General features: G+C 56.0%; 7 protein-coding genes across 7 annotated transcripts; 6 read left to right on the top strand and 1 right to left on the bottom strand.

Annotated features, from left to right (window-relative positions):
- Window positions 1-96: 96 nt before the first annotated feature.
- L226DRAFT_543849 (HET-domain-containing protein) lies at window positions 97-1704 on the top strand (the record flags this gene model as incomplete). The annotated part of the gene is made up of 2 exons (XM_067682228.1): window positions 97-903; window positions 1627-1704. 2 exons carry the CDS (start codon window positions 97-99, stop codon window positions 1702-1704), a joined length of 885 nt encoding a protein of 294 aa, XP_067539120.1.
- A 704-nt stretch (window positions 1705-2408) lies between these two features.
- On the bottom strand, window positions 2409-5695 carry L226DRAFT_568166 (DUF1793-domain-containing protein; the record flags this gene model as incomplete). The annotated part of the gene is made up of 19 exons (XM_067684140.1): window positions 2409-2498; window positions 2587-2777; window positions 2836-2855; window positions 2913-2940; window positions 2996-3022; window positions 3084-3160; window positions 3209-3225; window positions 3286-3360; window positions 3431-3625; window positions 3699-3772; window positions 3827-3889; window positions 3942-4086; window positions 4151-4378; window positions 4456-4746; window positions 4806-4834; window positions 4892-5123; window positions 5187-5264; window positions 5325-5435; window positions 5498-5695. 19 exons carry the CDS (start codon window positions 5693-5695, stop codon window positions 2409-2411), a joined length of 2169 nt encoding a protein of 722 aa, XP_067539119.1.
- Window positions 5696-7977: 2282 nt separating this feature from the next.
- L226DRAFT_568165 (manganese-repressed peroxidase) lies at window positions 7978-9760 on the top strand (the record flags this gene model as incomplete). The annotated part of the gene is made up of 12 exons (XM_067684139.1): window positions 7978-8094; window positions 8155-8198; window positions 8249-8294; window positions 8349-8407; window positions 8460-8473; window positions 8524-8644; window positions 8710-8941; window positions 9014-9183; window positions 9243-9280; window positions 9389-9601; window positions 9668-9692; window positions 9745-9760. 12 exons carry the CDS (start codon window positions 7978-7980, stop codon window positions 9758-9760), a joined length of 1095 nt encoding a protein of 364 aa, XP_067539118.1.
- Window positions 9761-10841: 1081 nt separating this feature from the next.
- L226DRAFT_457633 (uncharacterized protein) lies at window positions 10842-12726 on the top strand (the record flags this gene model as incomplete). Its single annotated transcript, XM_067675385.1, has 2 exons — window positions 10842-12218; window positions 12280-12726. The coding sequence occupies 2 exons, from the start codon at window positions 10842-10844 to the stop codon at window positions 12724-12726; spliced, it is 1824 nt and encodes a 607-aa protein (XP_067539117.1).
- A 383-nt stretch (window positions 12727-13109) lies between these two features.
- Window positions 13110-15507, top strand: L226DRAFT_481366 (peptidase). Its single transcript, XM_067676927.1, has 17 exons — window positions 13110-13184; window positions 13245-13492; window positions 13551-13588; window positions 13645-13697; window positions 13760-13870; window positions 13927-13940; window positions 14000-14044; window positions 14098-14181; window positions 14238-14305; window positions 14365-14399; window positions 14451-14563; window positions 14628-14705; window positions 14762-14835; window positions 14899-14985; window positions 15051-15094; window positions 15157-15205; window positions 15272-15507. The coding sequence occupies exons 2-17, from the start codon at window positions 13301-13303 to the stop codon at window positions 15375-15377; spliced, it is 1191 nt and encodes a 396-aa protein (XP_067539116.1). The 5' UTR covers window positions 13110-13184; window positions 13245-13300; the 3' UTR covers window positions 15378-15507.
- Window positions 15508-16048: 541 nt separating this feature from the next.
- Window positions 16049-16441, top strand: L226DRAFT_568163 (uncharacterized protein; the record flags this gene model as incomplete). Its single annotated transcript, XM_067684138.1, has 1 exon — window positions 16049-16441. The coding sequence occupies one exon, from the start codon at window positions 16049-16051 to the stop codon at window positions 16439-16441; it is 393 nt and encodes a 130-aa protein (XP_067539115.1).
- Window positions 16442-18030: 1589 nt separating this feature from the next.
- On the top strand, window positions 18031-18733 carry L226DRAFT_296106 (uncharacterized protein). The gene is made up of 2 exons (XM_067673667.1): window positions 18031-18085; window positions 18139-18733. Exons 1-2 carry the CDS (start codon window positions 18074-18076, stop codon window positions 18466-18468), a joined length of 342 nt encoding a protein of 113 aa, XP_067539114.1. The 5' UTR covers window positions 18031-18073; the 3' UTR covers window positions 18469-18733.
- Window positions 18734-19386: the final 653 nt, after the last annotated feature.

Genomic DNA, 19386 nt, shown 5'->3' with positions numbered 1-19386 from the left:
CCCGATCGCTTTTTTTGTTCTTTGACCCCATTCAAGGTGCGATGTCCGCTCTGACGCACTCTGATACACGTTTGTTAACCTCATGTGCGCAGATCCATGTGGGTCCTCAGCACCAACCGCGCCGAGCTCCATTTCTTTCCGTCCCCCGAGGAGGTTCCGGATGGCTACGCAGCCCTTTCGCATGTCTGGAACAAGCCTGGAGACGGGCCTCCGGAACAGTCGTTTCAGGACCTCCGGAAGATCCAGGACAGCTGCTCCAACGACGGCACGAACCCTCGTGACTTCGTAGGCGAGAAAATCAGGCGGTGCTGCGAGCTCGCGGAGAAGCACGGGTACAAGTGGGTGTGGATCGACACGTGCTGCATCGACAAGACGAGCAGCGCGGAGCTCTCGGAGGCGATCAACTCGATGTTTCGCTACTACGCCCTCGCGCACGTCTGCTACGGGTACCTGCGGGACGTCCCGGACCTCTACAACATCGCGCACGAAGACGCGCAGGCGCATGTATTCAGACAGAGTGTCTGGTTCCAGAGAGGCTGGACGCTGCAGGAGCTCATCGCGCCGCGCTTCTTCCTCTTCCTCTCCGAGTTCTGGCAGGTGCTGGGGAGCAAGGCCGACTTTGCGGAGATGCTGGAGCGCGCGCAGGGCATCCCCGCGGCCGTGCTCCGGCTCGAGGCCAGCCATACGGAGTTCAGCGTCGCGCAGCGGATGTCTTGGTTTAGGGACCGGCAGACGACGCGGCTAGAGGACGAAGCGTACTGCCTCCTTGGGCTTTTCGACATCCACATGCCGCCGCTCTATGGCGAGGGCAGGAATGCGTTCCGGCGACTGCAGGAGGAGATCATGCGGCAGTCTGCGGATACGACGCTCTTCGCGTGGGATGGCCAGGGGTTGGAAGAGGACGTCTGTTCTTGTCTTCTCGCGCCATCTCCTTCGACATTCGTCGAGATGGACGTCACATATGCAGCTCTAAGATGCAATGAGGAACGGGCACACCTGGTCCACAATGTGAGTTGGTAGGGGCGCTCGGGAGTGCACACTGCAGCTAACAGCCGCACAGGATGCCGCCTTTGAGTATCGAGGTGAACTCCATAACGACATGACGTTTTCCACCGTCCCCGAGGGAGTCCTGGCGCATATTCCGCTCATCGTCTCCGAGGGAAAGACGTTCGCCGACTTGTACTGGTCCGTTCGTGGCGGGAGCTCTCGAGTGCTGCTTTGCCTCGAAGCGAGTTCCAGTCAGGCGCGCGCATCCCACCGGCCATTGTACCGCGTCTGCTCGTCGCGGTTAGAATTGATAGACCCTCCCACTGTCGAAGGCTCTGGCAGATACATTATCGAAGGCCGCTCGGTATCTGCATCCTGGCGGACGATTCTGATCAAACACCGCCCGTCACCACGTCGACTACCCGGCCAGCTATCGGACCCTCGCACTCCGTCCTTCATCCCCCCTATGCCGATGCAGCTGGCCGTCCACGCTCCGTTTCGCTTTGACGAGCCTCACATCAAGAAATTCCTGCACCAATGTCCCGCGGATCGCGTCGATATCCGTAACGCCGAATTCTCTAGAGCTTCGGCCGGAATAGCCTCCTCCTCAAACCCTGGGCCGACGACATACATCTTCAGACACGCTACCCCGTTTCCAGTCTCAGCGGACTTGATTCCCGCCACGATCGTCATCAAGGTCGGGCGATGCCACCTTGAAGCGCTGCCCACGCCGTTCCAGCCCGCTCCCATATGGGCTACGGCCGCAGTGGTGTCGCCGTCGGAGGCGTATGCCCCGCTCACGGAGGAGCGGATCGTGGCGCTCTCGAACGAGGCTGGGCATGACTGCCTCGAGGATCACGTCTCGCGGTGGCCGGGTCTCCGGAAGGAGTTTGGGTTGGAGTTGGAGAGTTGGTCGGGGAAGCGGTACCGGGCCGCTATGTCCCTGTCCTTTACGCATTGTCCTATCAGTCCTGGGAGGACGCTCGTCTTGGATGCGTCGTTCCTTGGGTTCGACGCTCGTGGAGCAGAGGCTTTGCCCTGCTAGTGACTCCGAAGTGGCTGCCAGGAATCCGAATATCCATGATTCTCAACGCGGCTACTATACTAGGTAGTAGTACATCGCGGAGCTTGCTAAGTCGGTGTCGCAGTCCAGCACTCATGTACTAGCATGCATTACTGATCGAGAGTACTGCAAATGAGCAAATCATGGCCCAAAACAGGCAATTCGAGGTCGGAGACACTGATCAAGAGGGAGGAGATAAGGAGGAAGACAATCAGATGATTCACCAACATACTTAATAAGTTACAGTAAGGACCGGCACCATATTCTTCACCTCACCAAGTCGAGAAATACCATACACATCGCACCCATAACGACACTTAGCCGCGAACTTGCTACGCGATGCGACGCACACCCGTTGTTAGTGCTTGCTGGGTTCAGCCCGGTCGAAGTCACCGTCGTCGAGGTGCTTCCCGCAGATCCGCTCGAGCTCGTCGGCGTACCAAGAGGGCTGGGGACACTGGTCGGTGCGCCCTGCAGTGCCAACTATACGAAGCGACGGTCGGTCTTTTAGGAAAATTGGCTCGATCAAGACTTACCAGAGCAAGATGACCACCGACGACGGGGCGGGCGCGGCCGGTGTTGGCTACCCACGTGCCGTCCTTCGTCTCATACAGGTCGCCGAAGGGGACTCTGTTCTTGTTGTCGGCGGCGTAGCTTTTGACTGCGCCTACGAATTGGTCGCGCACGCTGTTCGAGGTCGCGATGCCCGCAGTCCAGATTTGCCAATCTGCGAGGACCCGTTAGCCTTAGGGACACAGGAAAGATATCATTATTAGAGAACTGACCAGACTTCGTGTAGGTGTGGCTGGTGCACAACTAGAGTCAGCGAGATATGGTTAGCACGCGAAGAATCGATGCTCACCGAGTGTCGAGCGGCACGCCGAACGGGTCTGGTGGGAGTGGGCGTAAGTAACGACCATCAGTACGACGACGTCAAGTTCTCACTGTTTTTGCTGCTATACCACGACGTCTCTAAAAACCAGGACCACAGGTTAGCTAAGACCTTCAAACACGGATGACGGATGACACATACGCAACGCATAGATAGAGGATGGAAAGACATTCAAGCCGAGCAACTTGTCGGCATATAGGTTGTATGCGAGACCCCAGCTACAGATAGTGAGCTTGTGCTTGAGGTCCTAGTCGGAAGAGGCTTACCTTCCACTGTCGCCATACTGAAAACCCAGGTGTCAGACGAGTCCTCCATGATATGCCAGATTCTGGACGGGACGTACCGCGAGCGTCAAGTGCGACCCATCTTGCGACACAGCGAGCGACTGCCACTGCTTCGCATACGAATCCGCGATCGACTGCATCCCAGTCCTCGCATCAGTCCGCGCATATCGTACACGCCACTAGGGAGGGGAGGGTCGCACGCACGCTATAATTGGATGCTCGTGCATCGTCGCCCAGGAGGAGCGCGATCTGCGACATGGCCTTGATACCGACAATGCCCTTGATTGCGAGGTTCGTCTGGTTGGCGAGACTGCCTGCAAAGTCGTCCGTGCTGAGCTGGTTCGCAGGGACGAGCGAGTCGCTGATCAGAAACTGCGTCCACTGGTCGAGGAGCTCGAACTGCAGGATCCACCCAGATCCGCGTGTCCGGGGTCAGATAGTTACGCAAGGGGCGGTGTGGTAGGCCACTTACGTAGGTCTTGATGAGCGAGGTGTCGTTCGTCCGCTGGGTGTAGCTGAGCGCCATTATCACCATGTTGCCGCTCTCTGCAGAAATGTTGGTCAGAAGGGCTATCCTGTACCCACTGAGGCAAGCCGTACCTTCGACAGGCATCGCCTCATCTTTGCCGTCGTTGTGACCAGTAGCGTTCGGATAATGCACCCCTACGAGGTCATCAGCGAGGTGGAAATGAAGAGAATACGGTCAAGCACAGACCCATGTCATGAACACTGTACTTATTCGGATACTGGCCCGAAGTCTGATACTCCAGCAAAGGAAGCAACAGTTGCTTTCCGATCTGCGGGTTCGTGTACAAGAACAGCGGCCACGCTGGGAAGATCACGTCCACCGTGTTCACGTCCTGAAGAACATCTCAGTTACAATCACAAAACACAGACGGGTTTCAGATCCCAAGCGAGACGTACCCCACTGCTGGAAATCTCCTTCATGAAGGTCAAGACATTCGAGGTGTCGAACGAGCCGTCGCCGTTCTTCGAGACCGTGACCTCTGTCGCGCCGAAGCCTTGGCGGATGGAGAGCGCGACGACAGCCGCGTAGTCGTCCGAGATCTTCTTTGCATCCGCTTCTACTTGCGCGTCGAACGCCTTCGCACGCGCAAGTGCGTTTGGATAGTCCTTCAGAAACGTCGAGATCTACAATATGCAACACAACGCCACCCATCAAGTTCAGCATCCGCAATAACAACAACTAAGAGTGAAGGGATACTTACCGCGTCACCAATGCTCGCGAACCGCGTCAAGAAGTACGAGCTGCGATTCTGGATGGCGTTGTTCACGATGATGTACTGCACGACGGGGTCACGGATGTGCCCGACGGCGTACACGACTGGGTCCGTCGCCGCGGCGGAGACGGTGCCAAGGTCGTGGGCGAAGGCGAATACGGGCCAGTTGTTGGAGACGGCGCGGAAGGCGGTGTCCTGAGTGTTAGCGAGGGTGCCGTTGGTGATGAACTGCGCGCGGACGAGGATATCCTGGCCGGTTTGATAGGTCGTGCCGGTTGTCTGTTCGCCGGGTAGGTGAGCATCGGCTAGGAGAGATCTCAGAACACAATGCGACGTACGCCGAGGGTCGAGTGGTAGGTGGCGCCCTCTGGGGTGATATCAGCAACAATGGACAGATCGGCCACAGAACGGAGGTGCAGCTTACGCTGGATACGGTCGTTGATCTCAGTGAATGCGGTCTGGTTTGCGAGCTTAACTTCGTGGGTGAGCACATCGCCCGTGGTTGTAGCCCAGTTTACGACAAGATTATTGTCGCCGGAGACCCACTCCGCGCTGATGTCAGCGTAGACTTGAACGCTATGCGACTTCCCATCGGTCGATGCTGCTGAAATGGCGTAATACGATAGAGGGAGTGACTGGTTGACGAGGTCTGTTGGCTTGTCAAGCAGAGCAGGTGGATGAGCACGACGAAGGAAACCTTACGATGAAGATGTCCGTACCTCGACAGGGCTTAGGAAGGTAATAGTCAGGTCGACGGGCCCAGCCGTCATAACAAAGACGCTCTGGGTAGATGTGAACTGGCATCACGGTGTAAGCCACGACCGTGCACCATGACAATCGCCGATCGGTGACCCTACCTGCAAGCTCTTCTGAGTTGCCTTCGTGACGGTGACATTCGGGACCGCGGGATTGCCCATCCAGTTGTAAGCGACCCCATCGACCTTCGCATAACCCGCCCATCCAACAATCTGCACACGGTCAGATGTGCAAGTCAGTACAGTTAGTCTAAGCATACATGAGAGATACTCACGCTACCCGTCCAGAAGGTCGGCCAGTCCGCGTTCAGAGCTGTTCCTGCCCCTTGTGCAAGCCATGCCGAGAGGTACGGCGAACGCACGGCGAGTGGGACCGACGCGGGGTTGAAGGGTGTCGCGCTCCATGTCACAGCCCCCAAGATTGGCGAGACGAAGAGAGAAAATAATAGAGTAAGGAATGTCGAGAAATGCATGGTGCCTCACGGAAAGCCTGAGCGCAGCGGATGGTGAAACGCGGACGCCGTTGTCAAGAGAGATATCGTGGGAGGAATGCGAAGGCGAATATGAAGGGATGCGAGGACTGCGATCAGAAGCGTCCGGCGAGTCGCGATGGTCTCGCTTGCTGGGTACGACCCGGGTCCGGCGGCGACGAAGGTGCACGAACAAGAACAATGAATATGTAGGGTGTTGACAGCGTGAGCTCAAAATACTCACGATTGACGATGTCCGGGCAGATTCGGTCCAATAAGATTTTACGTGCCACGAACAAGGACACGGCGACACCGAAACAAGGCAACAGCCACCCAACCTCGACAGATGGGAACACCTGCAATATGCATCGGTAAAGATTTCGCGGCGATACCAAGACACACGGGTGAGGACATGGCTTCTGGCTCACCTGCTAAGAGAAACGAACGTGGCGGTCTGCACCTACCTGGGGCTGTGAAGGCAACTGGGTAAAGAGACCGGAGTAGGATCAAGCTATACACATCCTGTCTCGTCTCGCGTGTGGACCACGTTCGGGGTCGTCAGGGCATGGACTCCGACCAGTGCAGTGCGATGCACCGATTCACCTCCATCACAGATCTGTCGTGTCTTCATCAATCAAGAGCTTATTGGTTGGTGCTGACACACAAGTCTCAGGCTACTAGGTCGTAAGAAGAACGTTGGGCGTTCTGTATACGATCTCACTTTCGAGAGATAATGCTGGCAAGAAGGACATGAGCGTTGAGAACGTCAACTTGGGAGGGAAAGGAGGAGGATGACTACACAGCGAGAGTTCCCAACTTCGTTTCGGACTTTTTCGGCACACGATCGATCCTCCCAGACACGTGGCTCTGCTGCGCGCTTAACCACCCTTGCTCGCAGATCAGCTCTCCTCTGCTCTTTCCACCTCTGTCCAAGCTGCTGCTCCTACAAAAGCCTGACAGGGCGCCTTTGAATAGAATCAAGATAACGGACAGGAAGTGTCAACTACGACAACAGGCCTAAATCTCAGGCTATTCAGACCTACAGGCCTAGTAGCATCGCTAGTGCGGGAGATGCTCAATAAGTGAGTGAAGTAGTCGGGACGGCATTGTTGGACGACCTAATTTGTGTGTACTCATGAGTGGTTCGTGATGATTGCTACCACATGCCACAGTCGCGTCCTGTTTCACCTTTACAGCCTCCACGTTCATGATCCTGTTCGATCGCAGCTGTTTGCCACGGAATGGGACTCACCCATGAGTGCATAATTTTAAAGTCGGCACCCGTGCCTTCAGGTGCTTTGAGGAATAGAAGCACTGATAGTTGCTGATATAGAATTTCGACTATCGGTCGGCCTGTCTGTCGAATGACTTTCAACCTACTCAGGCTTCCATTCTTCAGCGCTCACCGAAGAGGCTCGGGCATATGACCTGAGCATATCCATTCGTCCTATGGAGTGTTGCCTGCACGACACACAGCATTTATCGGTGTGGTACTCCGGTACTTTGCGGTGACGACCCTCTCATACCCGCAACATACACCACCTAAGTGTACGTACAGATGTGCGCATTTAGGCCTTGGCCGCGACTGACTACCGCTTGCCTTCAGTCCTCGAACACCGCCGATGTTCGGTCTGCTTCTCGGCTCTCAATTGCCGCTCCTGGGCGTCCGCACTCCTACTTCCTGGCGTACTTGAAACCCCTACCTCCAAGTACCCACGATTGACTTGAATTTACCCCTGGCTCCCGCTGCGGTGAAGCTCGGCTACTTGTTTGGCGCGACGCAGCGCTGGCATGCGCCCGAGGGCGGGAAAGGATCTATCCAGCCCGGGGGTGTCCCGCCATTATCACCGCGCGATGCTCGTACCTGGCGGTGAGAAGGCGGGTTCTTCGGGAACCCTCTCCGTGGATTTTGCAAGGCCACACCAAACATAAAGCGGTTTCAACAGATGCGTCAATCACGCTGTTGCCATTGGATGTACACGGCCTGTCAGCATCCCTCCCACGACGCCTCGTATCCCGTCTGCCTTTAACCTTCCCGTTCCCTTTCAGGGTGATCAAATTGGGCGGAGCGCGCCTCCAAGACCGACGGTACGGGATGCACAACGCTCTGGCTCCCGACGCGGCCATCGAGGCCCATGCGCGCATCTTGTATCTGCACAACAAGGTCATGCACGGAGAAGTATATAAGCTTCACATGGAAGCGGGGAATCCACATCGAGCACCAGAGCCTCTCCGACGTCGCAGAAATAGCCACGCCACTTGTTGCTTCCATTCGACGACCCGCCATGTTCAGCAAGACCTTACTCTCCCTCGTCGTGCTCGCTGCATCCGTCGCTGCCGCTGTTCCATCTGTGAGCAAGCGAGCGACGTGCAGCAACGGGAAGACGACTGCCAACGATGCGGTACGTCCTGCGGGGCTCTATCGTCTGCCCCGCTGTTGATACTAATGTTCTCCTCGACAGTGCTGTGTCTGGTTCGATGTGCTTGACGACATTCAGGCCAACCTGTTCGTCATCCTCATCATTGCACGTACACAGTCCCTCACCATTTCCACAGCTTCCACGGCGGAGAGTGCGGAGAAGATGCACACGAGTCCCTTCGAGTGATTACAAAACCTCCAGCATCCTTGATGCCTCCTGACAACTTATGTATGCAGCTGACGTTCCACGACGCTATTGCGTTCTCGCCCTCGCTGACCGCTTCGGGCCAATTTGGGTGCGTATCTCCAGCTCTATATATGCCTCGATACTGGCTGACTGGACCGCAGCGGTGGAGGAGCGGGTACGCTATGCTTCTCTTCCATTATGACTCACCGCCTCACATTCAACCAGACGGATCTATCATGGCGCATACCGCCGACGAAATCGGTGACCCTGCCAACTTGGGTCTGGACGACATCATCGAGGCGCAGCGTCCCTTCGCGATCAAGCACAACGTATCGTTCGGCGACTTGTGCGTCCTGAGTGTGCTTGAGCGGATCCTGGCATCCTTCTTGTACTGACGCGCGAATGTGATAGCATTCAATTCGCGGGCGCTGTCGGCGTTTCCAACTGCAACGGCGCGCCTCAGATCGCGTTCTTGGCCGGCCGCTCTAACGACTCTCAGCCTGCTCCCCACGGCCTCATTCCTCTTCCTACAGACTCTTCCTCAGCTATCCTGGCTCGTGTCAAGGATGCCGGCTTCAGCGCCGTCGAGCTGGTGTGGCTGCTCATCTCGCACACCGTCGGTGCTCAGGACAAGGTTGACGACGTAAGTGTACCAAACAGAATCATAAATGATAATCACCGACTCATCTCCTTCCCATCTTCCAACCACAACCAGTCCATCCCCGGCGCTCCGTTCGACTCTACTCCCTCGGACTTCGATGCTCAGTTCTTCGTCGAGACCATGATCAACGGCACGCTGGTTCCTGGCAATGGTCTCCACGACGGCGAGGTGCTCTCGCCCTACCCAGGCGAGTTCCGCCTCCAGTCTGACTTCGCGATTGCCCGGTTCGTATCCCCTCTTTCCCTGCACTGCGCGCCAGATCTGACCCCTTCGTCCCATCCAGTGATCCCAACACCTCGTGTGAATGGCAGAAGATGATCTGTACGTGTCTCCTAGACATTCTCGCTTCCATACCGCATCTATCTGCTAGGGTGCCGAGCGCGGAGTGCCACATGATCACTACTGGACACTGACCGGCCATCTCTCCAGCTAACCGCGCGAACATGCTCGCACGCTTCCAGCAGGTCATGAAGAAGCTCTCCACCCTCGGATTTGACCAGAGCACGCTCACCGACTGCTCCGATGTCATCCCCGTCCCGACTGGTACCGTCCGGGATCCCTTCCTCCCGGCGGGCAAGTCGATGAGCGACATTGAGGCTGCGTGCTCCTCGACGCCCTTCCCGACCTTGTCAGCTGATTCGGGTGCGTCGTCTGTTGTGTTCTGTTATGGCCATGGGTAGCGTCTGACTGCTGGTTCCAACGTTACAGGCCCCGTCACCACGATCCCGGCCGTGTGAGTATTTCTCGACGTTCATGCCTACTATATGTGCTTACGTTTTTGATAGCAACTTGGACTCCTAAGAGGCTATACCTGCCTCTTCAGACCCAAGTACTCTCAGCGCCGGGCACTAGTCGGACGGTTTTCATTGATATGGGTGGACTTTTTGTTTGGCTCTTATGACTAAGGTTATGGACTGCCAGTGGTAGATTGTTACTGTAAAACCATGTAAAGTTGTAAGGCCTTCTTGGGTTCTCAATAACTTTTTTATTTCGAAACTGTGCCGACTGCCGCCTGCACTGAAGGCTACGAAGCGCCTAGGAACAGTGCTTTGGCGCTGGAGGAGCTCCCTTGTCTCCCGACCACCAGGAACCATTTGCTCTACATGCAACTATGGCCCGCTATCTGGTCCTAGGATCTCGGTCTTACACGATTGAGTCTGATGATGTGCAAGAAAGCTCTTTGTCAAGATTTCCCCACCGTCTGGACTCTGTCCCTTGGCGGGCGCACTCATGCCTCGTAAGGCGCTGCCTCCGCTGTTCCACATAATTCGTCTTCCCCATGTCAACGTGTCAATCCCTGTGGGGACAAGTGGCACGCGTAAATCTTCGTTGACTGGTTAGTTCTGCTGTCCGGGATCCGAGGAGCGCACAGCCGTGTTGACGTGTCATGGTACCCTTCCCCCTCCCTCCAGCAGATATTGTGTTTGGCTGTACAACGCTGTCGCCTCAAACTTAAGGAAATGGTCATAGCCAACACAGCTTGTACGTTTGATGGGGTACGATCCGGCCGGCCAGCATGACGTGCGTATATGACAGCCAGCGCCAGGTCAGCGCTCACTACTAGTCACTACCGATACCATTCCTTTCGCAGATTGCCCCTTGCCTGCGGCCCTCGGACGCAAATTATGATGGCTGTGTACCGTGGCAAGCTAAGGACGAGTAACTGCGGGAGCCACCAACCGACTGTGGACATGCCGTGAGTACTAATCTCCCTGAAATGGTTTGCTCATAGTTGCGCAATACTAGGACGAGCTTTGGTTAAAGCTGGTCCTGTTGAATGGTGGCTATACTGATTATGTGCTCAAGTCGGACAGCTTTATATAGTCACCTCTTCATTCATCGCTGTCGATGCGACTACCTGCAAATTCTCACTGTCGCCTCAATGAGACAAGATCACCCACAAATAACCGGGATTTTTCGTGAGCATCCTATTGACAGATCTGCGCTCTGGACTGATGCCCACTTCGTAGTCTGTCTCCTCGCCCTCGCTCTCAGGACTTCTGCCACGAATTTCGAGCAATGCATCGCCGATATTCGTAGCGGCGCATGGGGCATAACTGGCGGAACCGATAGCCACGGGCACCCGGTTTCCAATATCAGTGAAGCCAACGCGATCACGTACGCTCTATGCGTTCGCGCGTGCGGGACAAGCCCCGAGCCTTTCGACTGGCCCGCCTTTTACCAGCAATTCAGCTCCTGGCTCCTCCCATACTTCGCGCTCCTCTCCCAGCTGCCGTTCGGCGCAGAGAGTCGACTCAGCAATCTCTCCTCGGTCCTGCTCACGGTTGGGTCACCCACACTGGCTGCGTACTCCCTTGCACTCACGGCCCTCAATAAGCGATGGGTGACGCGGCGCTTTCGTACCTTCTCCTATCCGAACGCGAAACACGCGGCTGCGATACTGGGTGACCTTCAGGGTGTCCCCGTACGAATCGCCTATGAGGACGGCCTATTTCCTTCCCTCGTCGTACTACATCAGAACGACGAATGGTGGAGAGAGCTGTCGATGGGACTGAAGCATAGCAGCCCTTGGTCTATCGCTGCCGTGACTTCGATGGGCTGGGTTGTCGTCGCTTACATCCTGACGATCATCGATTCGTTCACGCCAATCCAGCCCGACGTTTCACCACCCTTCCGCCCCCTTGGCATCCTGAATCTCTTCGGGAAGGGCGTTGGCTTCGTGTGGCTATGGCTTCTCCCAATCGTATACGGGTGGATCCAGGTATCCCCAATATGCGACACCGATCGTCTGCGACGTTTATTCAACCACGCCGACCTTTATACTTACATCGCTACATTGGGTTCGGCGGAAGTCGTCAAGGCTACTAGCACGTCAAGCCTTCGCGGACTCACCATTGAATCCTCTTCGCGACACGCCGGTGAACCCTACGCCGATATCGCGCTCGCCGACTCGCAACTCTGTGCTCCTGTCTTCAATTACGCTCGGGTCTTCTCGTGGAGCGCTACCGTTGAGGATATTGCTGCTGCCTTTGCTTCTGCGTCTTGGAAAGCGAGGGCGCGGATACCCGTGAGCGGCGATGTATCCTGGGTTCCGAGCGGAGCGACTCCCCATCCGAGCAACAGGATTGGATCACTCCAGGAGGTGTTACAGTATTGCGGCTCTCCACTGTCAGACGCTCGCACCCGCACGAGCCTCAAAGTATACGAACGGGTTGTCGTCGCTTCGTTAGCTGCTCTGTCTCTTCAGTGGGGAACCACGGGAGCGGCTATACTTGTTGTATACTTCGCTCCCACAGTGGTGAGTGTCTGTTCTTCTGTTCTCTCTCCCTAGCTTCCGACTGACTCACAGCCGGGCGCAGGGTCTGGGGTGCGAATCCGGCGCCTTTCTGGTATACGGAGTCATCTCGACCGTTGTCTGGATGCTGATGCTATCTTCCAGCATCCTGGCTCACCACGCCCATCCCCGTTCCCATCGAGCAGACCTCCGTGGTGTGGACGGTGCCACCCATGTCGCCAGCACGCTCGCTGTCACTCTCCGACGTATGGGCAAGATCCTTGCCAGCCTAAACACCGCATGGATCATCGCTGCGAATATCGCCCAATTCAGCAATTTCTTCAACCGGTGCTGGTGCAATAGCTGCGCCCTAAGCTTGGGGAGCCGTGCGTTCAATGTCATTCACGCGACAGCGAGCGACATCGCGGGTATGAAGTCAGGGTGGATTGGCGGCATTGTCCTCGCGACGGGGTGCGCCTTGTCCTTTGTCTCCTTCATACATATTCTGCTCGATCCAATGATGTCAGATTGAAGACGGTGATCAACATGGTAGAGGAAGGTATAGATGCCGGTCTCTGTATGTACGTTTGTGTAGTTGTAATCTTTCCTCTCAAAGAGATCTGTATCGCTCAGCATTTGGATGGTCGTTCCAACATCCGCGTCTTTAGCGCATCTGGGGCGACTGCGGTTGTCTTGTATTCTCTTGCTCTGAACGGCCTGAGTTGTCGGCTGCGGATCTACAGGAACATGCGACACAAGAGCACACGCATGCGCTCATTGATGGAGACGAGGCGAACCTCCTGCGACTACGGTGGGCGCTCCGACACCACACTGCGCGGGTATGTTCTGGTGCTGCGCGCTACTCAGAGCCGATCGGGGCGAGCGGTGGGTTGGGAACGCAGTGACTGCGACACTGATTCGAAATCCCGCGTCGTCGCGTCGTACTTGACTCAAGTCATCATAGCAGTTACGGAACGAGCTGATCGCGTGGTAAGTGTTGATGTTGATCTCGTGCCAGGTGCACTGTGCCCCAGAATGACCGATAAATAGGGCCATCTTCTGCATGAACTGAGCGGGTCCGACTGTTCCTTCTTGCTTCAGTCGTCATGAAGTTCCTCGCAGTTCTTGCTGTCGTGTCTGTGGTCATCGCCACTCCGGTCGCTCTTTACGACAACCAATTGCCTCTCGGGGATGATCTTCCTTCCGAGTACCCAGGTTTCGATTTGGACCTCAGCGCGCCCCGCCTCGTACAACTGGAGGGCCACAAAGACCCAGTCATGATGACTGAACTTGAGAAGGTACCATTGCGCGTCGGCGTCGGCCACGAACTGCGCTGACGTGTCGTCATCTCTCCAGCTGAAGGCCAAAGCTCAAGACATCAGGTTCTTTGACGTGTAAGTAGCAAATCTCACATCCAGTACGCGGACATGTTCCTGACCACCTCCAATAGCACGGAGACTCCAGACCTCGGCTCTCGTGCACACCTCAAAAGGGCTGTCAAGCGTGCGTTATCTGTGGCACAGCCTTCCTCGTGCTTGCACCCTCTGACTTGTAGGACGATGCAGGGTCGTACCCGGCCCCTAGCCACTATAAGTCCGTGCGTGCTGTCATTGAGACTTTGGAGATTCAAAACCTCCGGGACACCCTTGACAAGTTCACTCGCTTCCGGACTCGCTGTAAGTGCTTTCTCGTGCGCCGCCGATGCCAATCCGCAGTCTCATCTTTTGCCCAGACTACCGTAGTGTTGTACGTCCCACCTCGAATCCCGCAGGCCGCAGCCTGACTCATGCTCACCGCAACCACAGTCCGGCAAAATGAGCCAGCTATGGCTGCTCCACAAGATCCAGGAGGTAAGGGAACAGACGTCCAACTGAGAACCCACCGAACTGACCTCCGTCTTCAGCTCACGAAGGAGTTTGCTCCGCGCTCGCTGCAACACAGCATCTCTGTCAAGGAATTCCCGCATACTTGGATCCAGAGCAGCATCGTTTGTCCCTTCTCCCGCTGGCGCCGTCACCCCGCGCTCATGCCTTCGGGTTTCAGATCCTTACAATAAACGGTACCTCAACCGAAGACGACGGTGTGGTCATCATCAGCTCTCACCTGGATAGGTGCGCTCCGGGCCCTCCAAGGAATATAAGTGCCCTCCTCTGACTGTCAACGCCAACAGCATCAATGGGAAGTCGCCCTACCTGCCTGCTCCTGGTACGCAAGTCGTATGGCGATTGGTACGCCGCTGCTTCTGACACACCTCAGGTGCGGACGACGATGGCTCGGGTTGTATGAGCATCCTGGAAGCGTATCGTGCTCTGATCGCCGCCGGCTGGCAACCCGAGCGCACGGTCGAGTTCCACTGGTATTCTGCTGAGGTGCGTTTGCCCCTTCGTGCTTCGATACGTGCATGTACAGATGTATTGCCGGCGTACCTGACAGGAAGGCGGGCTCCTCGGATCTCAAGCTGTTGCGAGTGACTACGAGAGTCGCGACATTAATGTTGTGGCTATGAGCCAGGTTCGTGTTCATCTTTCGAGTGTCAAGTCGATCACTGCTGATATCTTCACCGTCAGTACGACATGACGGCCTTTGTGAAGCGCGGCACCCCGGAGCGCGTCGGAGTGGTCACCGACTACACTGATCCCGAGTCCGTGTTCCCGATTTCTTCTGAGCCTTGTCCTCGCATTCTCATGAGTCGTTGGCGATGCAGCTTGACGCAGTTCAACAAGGACCTTATCGATCTCTACCTGGATATTCCTTGGGTCGACACAGAGTGCGGGTTTGCTTGCAGTGATCAGTGAGTTGAAAGCGACTATCCTGGAGCTGAGCAGAATTGCTGAAACGCACCTCTTAATCTCTTAGTGGTTCGTGGCACAAGGCCGGATACCCCAGCATCGATACCATAGGTGCGCTCGACAGTCTCGCCCCTCTCCCATAACCCATGCTCATGCAGGCGTGACCCATCTAGAGAGCAAGTTCATGGAAGCGAACCGTCAGTACGGCCATACCGAGAACGAGTGAGTGGAATCGAAGAGACCTTGTCTAATTACACTGGCTTGTGCTGATGTCGCGGTCACCCGCAGCCGGTACGATATCTCGGACGAGTTCAGCTTCGAGCATATGTTCGAGTTTTCAAAGCTTGCGGTTGCGTTCGCGGTCGAGCTGGGTGGTTGGTCGATGGCCTCGTAGAGAGTTGGTTGTGCTTATGGTCTGTTGATAGGATGTGTTGCCCCGAGCTCTTAGCCCTATGTGTGTGATGCTCCAGGTGGAGTGACCGTATCTCAATGCGATGACCACAGGCGACTGGGATTTGCAGTCTTCAACTCCGTAGTGGATCAGACTCCCGCACAAGAGCGTGATACCTATGTCCTCGTGTGAAGGTCAGCAACACATCATGGTCAATCAGAAGTTAGTTTCTGCGCACCGAAGAGTATATAGCATGCATGACCTTGGTCCCTGTGCTCACTATGCCGCAATCTTAAAGTCACATAAAACTCACCTTTGAAGTTCGTGATCCAAACTATGCAGCAGACTTGCGCTACGGATTTTCACTCGTTGCGAGGTATTCCGTCAATCTGACAAATCACATAGCGAGTATTCATTGCAAAGTTGCTGATACCGGCCTCGAGGGAGCTCGAGGTGGTGGTCTTGTCTCCCGTAGGCAGGTTTGGCGCCGACGTTCCTCAGACTCTCACCTCGATGACCATTGACTGGCATGCACCGACTCTCTCCTACCAATCTTTGTACCGATATGATACATCTGCATAAAACATGCGACCTCTCTGGACATACAACTTTTTTATCACAACACCAACACTCCCCCTAGGGCGATCCCAACGAACGTAAGGCCCACCCCGGCCATGCCTCCCATGCCAACGCCAAGGCCTATCTTTCCGGCTCCCGCAGCATTGGATGTCTGTGAACCAGACGAGCTCGCGGACGTAGACGTCCCGCTCACAGAGCCAGAAGAGCTTCCCGAGGTCGACGAGCCCGATTGCGAGAGCCCGGATGACACCGAAGACTCCGAGCTCGACTGCGACTGCCCACTGGAGGACAGCGAAGACGACCTGCTGGACGGCGCAGAGACAGGGATAGTGGTGAACGACGTGATGGGCGACGACAGCGACGGAAGGGATCCTGAATGGGATGGAATGGACACCGACGGGAGCGACGCGCTCGGGATCCTGGTGGTCGAGAGGGAGACCGGGGGGAGAGATGGGACGCTCACGGTCGTTGCTAGCGTCGCTGCATGATCAGGCCATGGTGAGTCCCATATCAATTCTGCCACCTTGGACGACATACTGCAGGACTGGAGGGAGACAAGACGAACACTCACTGGTGGTGTCGCTTTGCGCGTAGGCGCCAGGGACTGCGAGTACTGCGAACAGCAGAGCAAAGGTATGCATCATGAATGCAGTCGTTCAGTCTCGGACTTTGGGGGACGGTGCGAAGTGCTATCGTCGAGTCGCTGTTCTCCCTACCGACCCCTCCTTAAATGCGTGCGTTGACATTGAGCGCGAGCGCTGAACTCATGCGTTCCCTGCCCGCGAAGGCGTCATAAGGAATCTTCGAGGCCCCACCGTGCAACATGCAAGCTTCGGGCAGTGCTTGCACGGTGGCGTTCAGGCCGCGTGATATCCTGTGAAACTGCGCGTCTTGCTATTCCAGCTGTTCCAATCCTTCTCTGGACGGGCTGATTGTGCCGCTGCGGACTCAGAGGGAAGCTTCGAAGTTGTCGACGTTACATCACCAGGCAGCTCGGCTATGCTGCGGACTGCCTGGGCTGACGTGCGGCCGTCTGGTCTTGATTGAGTTCGGGGACAGGGGCACCTGGAGGATAAGATGCTGTCTGGCGAACGCAGTCGGTGTGCATTCCAATTGAGACGTCGTCCCAGAATCTGCCAGGCGTAGACGGACTTCCAGGCCATCTGTGTACAAGCGTATGCAGCTAGCTGGGTATTGCATCACAGCGAACTGCTGCAAGGAAATGTGGGACGGGTGACTCGAGTACGGCTGCTGCAGCATAGGACGAGGGGGACGACTGTCTCGATCCCCTGGTAGTTTTGGCGTACAAGGCGCATCAGTAGTCCAATCCGGTGGCGAGCCCACTTATACCCGCAATGCCCCTCGGCGTAGTCCTCCGCCTCCGCCTGTAAGCTTATCTGAGCATCTCCAGATCAGTCGTCTATCAGCTTGCTCAAACCTCGAAGACGCGACCAGGCTGCTTCTCCACCTGGCACCACGACGCTTGGGCAAGCCGGCGACCCCAAGGCTCAGGGAGATGGTTCCAGACCAAGTCGGCATCCTTGGGAATCGAATGATCTTGCTCTTCAACGCCTCCCACCTCTCGCGACAACGTCACATCAGCGCTCCGTGGTTGACCGAACAATTGAGCAGTAAGTCAAGTTACGTGCGCCCGTGCGGGTCCAAGCGCGTGTTCGAGAACCCGGAGATGCGGAGGCCTAGCCACGACGGGGTGTCGCAGGACTGACTAGCTTGGCCCTTCGCTGTTGAGATTTATGCGTCATGTCGTCGCTTTCTCGTGTTGAGCGATATACGTAGGCTCGGACGTCCACTGTTGCGGCCGTAGCAATATCATAATGGAATAATTGGTGAGATCTTATTGTAATCGGTCATTGATTGCCGCATAAGTAGGTCTTTCTCTCCCTCTCGCGGGCAGAGGGTCGCTGGGGCTACGGATACATATATGGGAAGATACTGGCCTTTTATGGCGGAAACGCCTGATGTCATGACATAGAGAGGGCAGGTATAAAACGTAGCAGATCACGGCTTCCTGACCTGTACTCCCTCTTTCTCTATTCCCAACCTTCGCGTAGAGCCTCCTCCCTCAATGGTGTTGTCGCGCCCTGTTGAACACAAGGGTTATGCCCTCACAAGTCAGTATCAGCTCCGTACGTCCATGATGAGACCACGGGCTAACTCCTTGCAGATCCTAAGAGGTGGAACGACCTCAAGGTCACCAAATTCCAGCCCAAGACATTCGAGGCCGACGACGTCGAGATCGCCATCACTCACTGCGGGGTCTGTGGCTCCGACGTCCACACCCTCACCCAAGGCTGGGGAGAGTCCAAGCTCCCACTCATCGTCGGCCACGAGATCATCGGTACCGTCACCCGTGTCGGCAACAAGGTCAAGGACTTCAAGCCGGGAGACAGAGCAGGCGTTGGGATCCTGCCGTCAGTGCTTGCAGGTCGACGGCTTTTATACCGTAGCCTTTGACCCCGTTGTTGTCTTGTACCAATGCGCCTCGAATCAATAGTAGACCACCTAGCCAGAGCCACGATCTAAACCGGCGATGTACGACTAACCAATGGCAATTCAACAACCTTGCGAGAGTCCGATCCAGTCGGCCAGCGTTGACATCCTGCGCCGGTCGCAAACACGAGAGGTGATCAGAGGGTCCGCCTAGAGAAACTCAGCGCCAGGAAGCCTTCAGGATTAGAGGAAGACCGTAGGTTTCCCGAGAATCTGGCTGTCTTGGCAGAGTTGAGTAAGAAGCGTAACCATGAGGCAATATGTCGGCTCTACATGAAAGTGCAGATCAATATCACATACATTCGTCTAACCCCAGACTGACAACTGAGGCTCACCTGGCCCATCCTAACCTCGCCTGTGCTCCTTCCGTTGGCCAGTACGACTGTAGAATAATAGTGATGTCTCCTCCAGATAGACTTCCGAAAATAGTGGTACCGGGGCCGCGACCGTTTCAAACCACCAAGAATTGTCGCCCGGGAAGCGCTGTGAATGAGTGACTTGGGAAGAACATATCATGCCACGGCAACTCACTAATCACGCGGGCAAAGCGCGTACGCGGGAGTCCGGAAACGTACTCGGGGCTTGTAGAGCATCCATGCGTGAGCCCAAACGCGGGCCACCGTCGACGATCGCACCTAGGCTTACTTGTGAAGACTCCGCCGTTGCTCCGCTCAGAGCTGCTTAAATGCCTACGTTCGACTTGGCGGACTGCCTCTGTGATCAGGAAAGCTATAAGGTGTGGACACGCCACTGCATCCTCCATTGAGTGCTGTGGACGGTACTTCACCGGCGAGAGCCGGCCTTTCGAGATCCCGGTGCAAGGCCGGTATGTCAATCTTAACGTTAGCGGCACCATCATGCCCTAGAAAATCTACTGGGGAGTCAGTGATCAGGATAGAGTTCCGGGATAACCGTGATACAC

This window comes from Lentinus tigrinus (genome assembly GCF_003813185.1).
Source record: "Lentinus tigrinus ALCF2SS1-7 unplaced genomic scaffold L226scaffold_5, whole genome shotgun sequence".
Lineage (NCBI taxonomy): Eukaryota > Fungi > Basidiomycota > Agaricomycetes > Polyporales > Polyporaceae > Lentinus > Lentinus tigrinus.
This window is presented reverse-complemented; position numbering and strand designations above follow the sequence as displayed.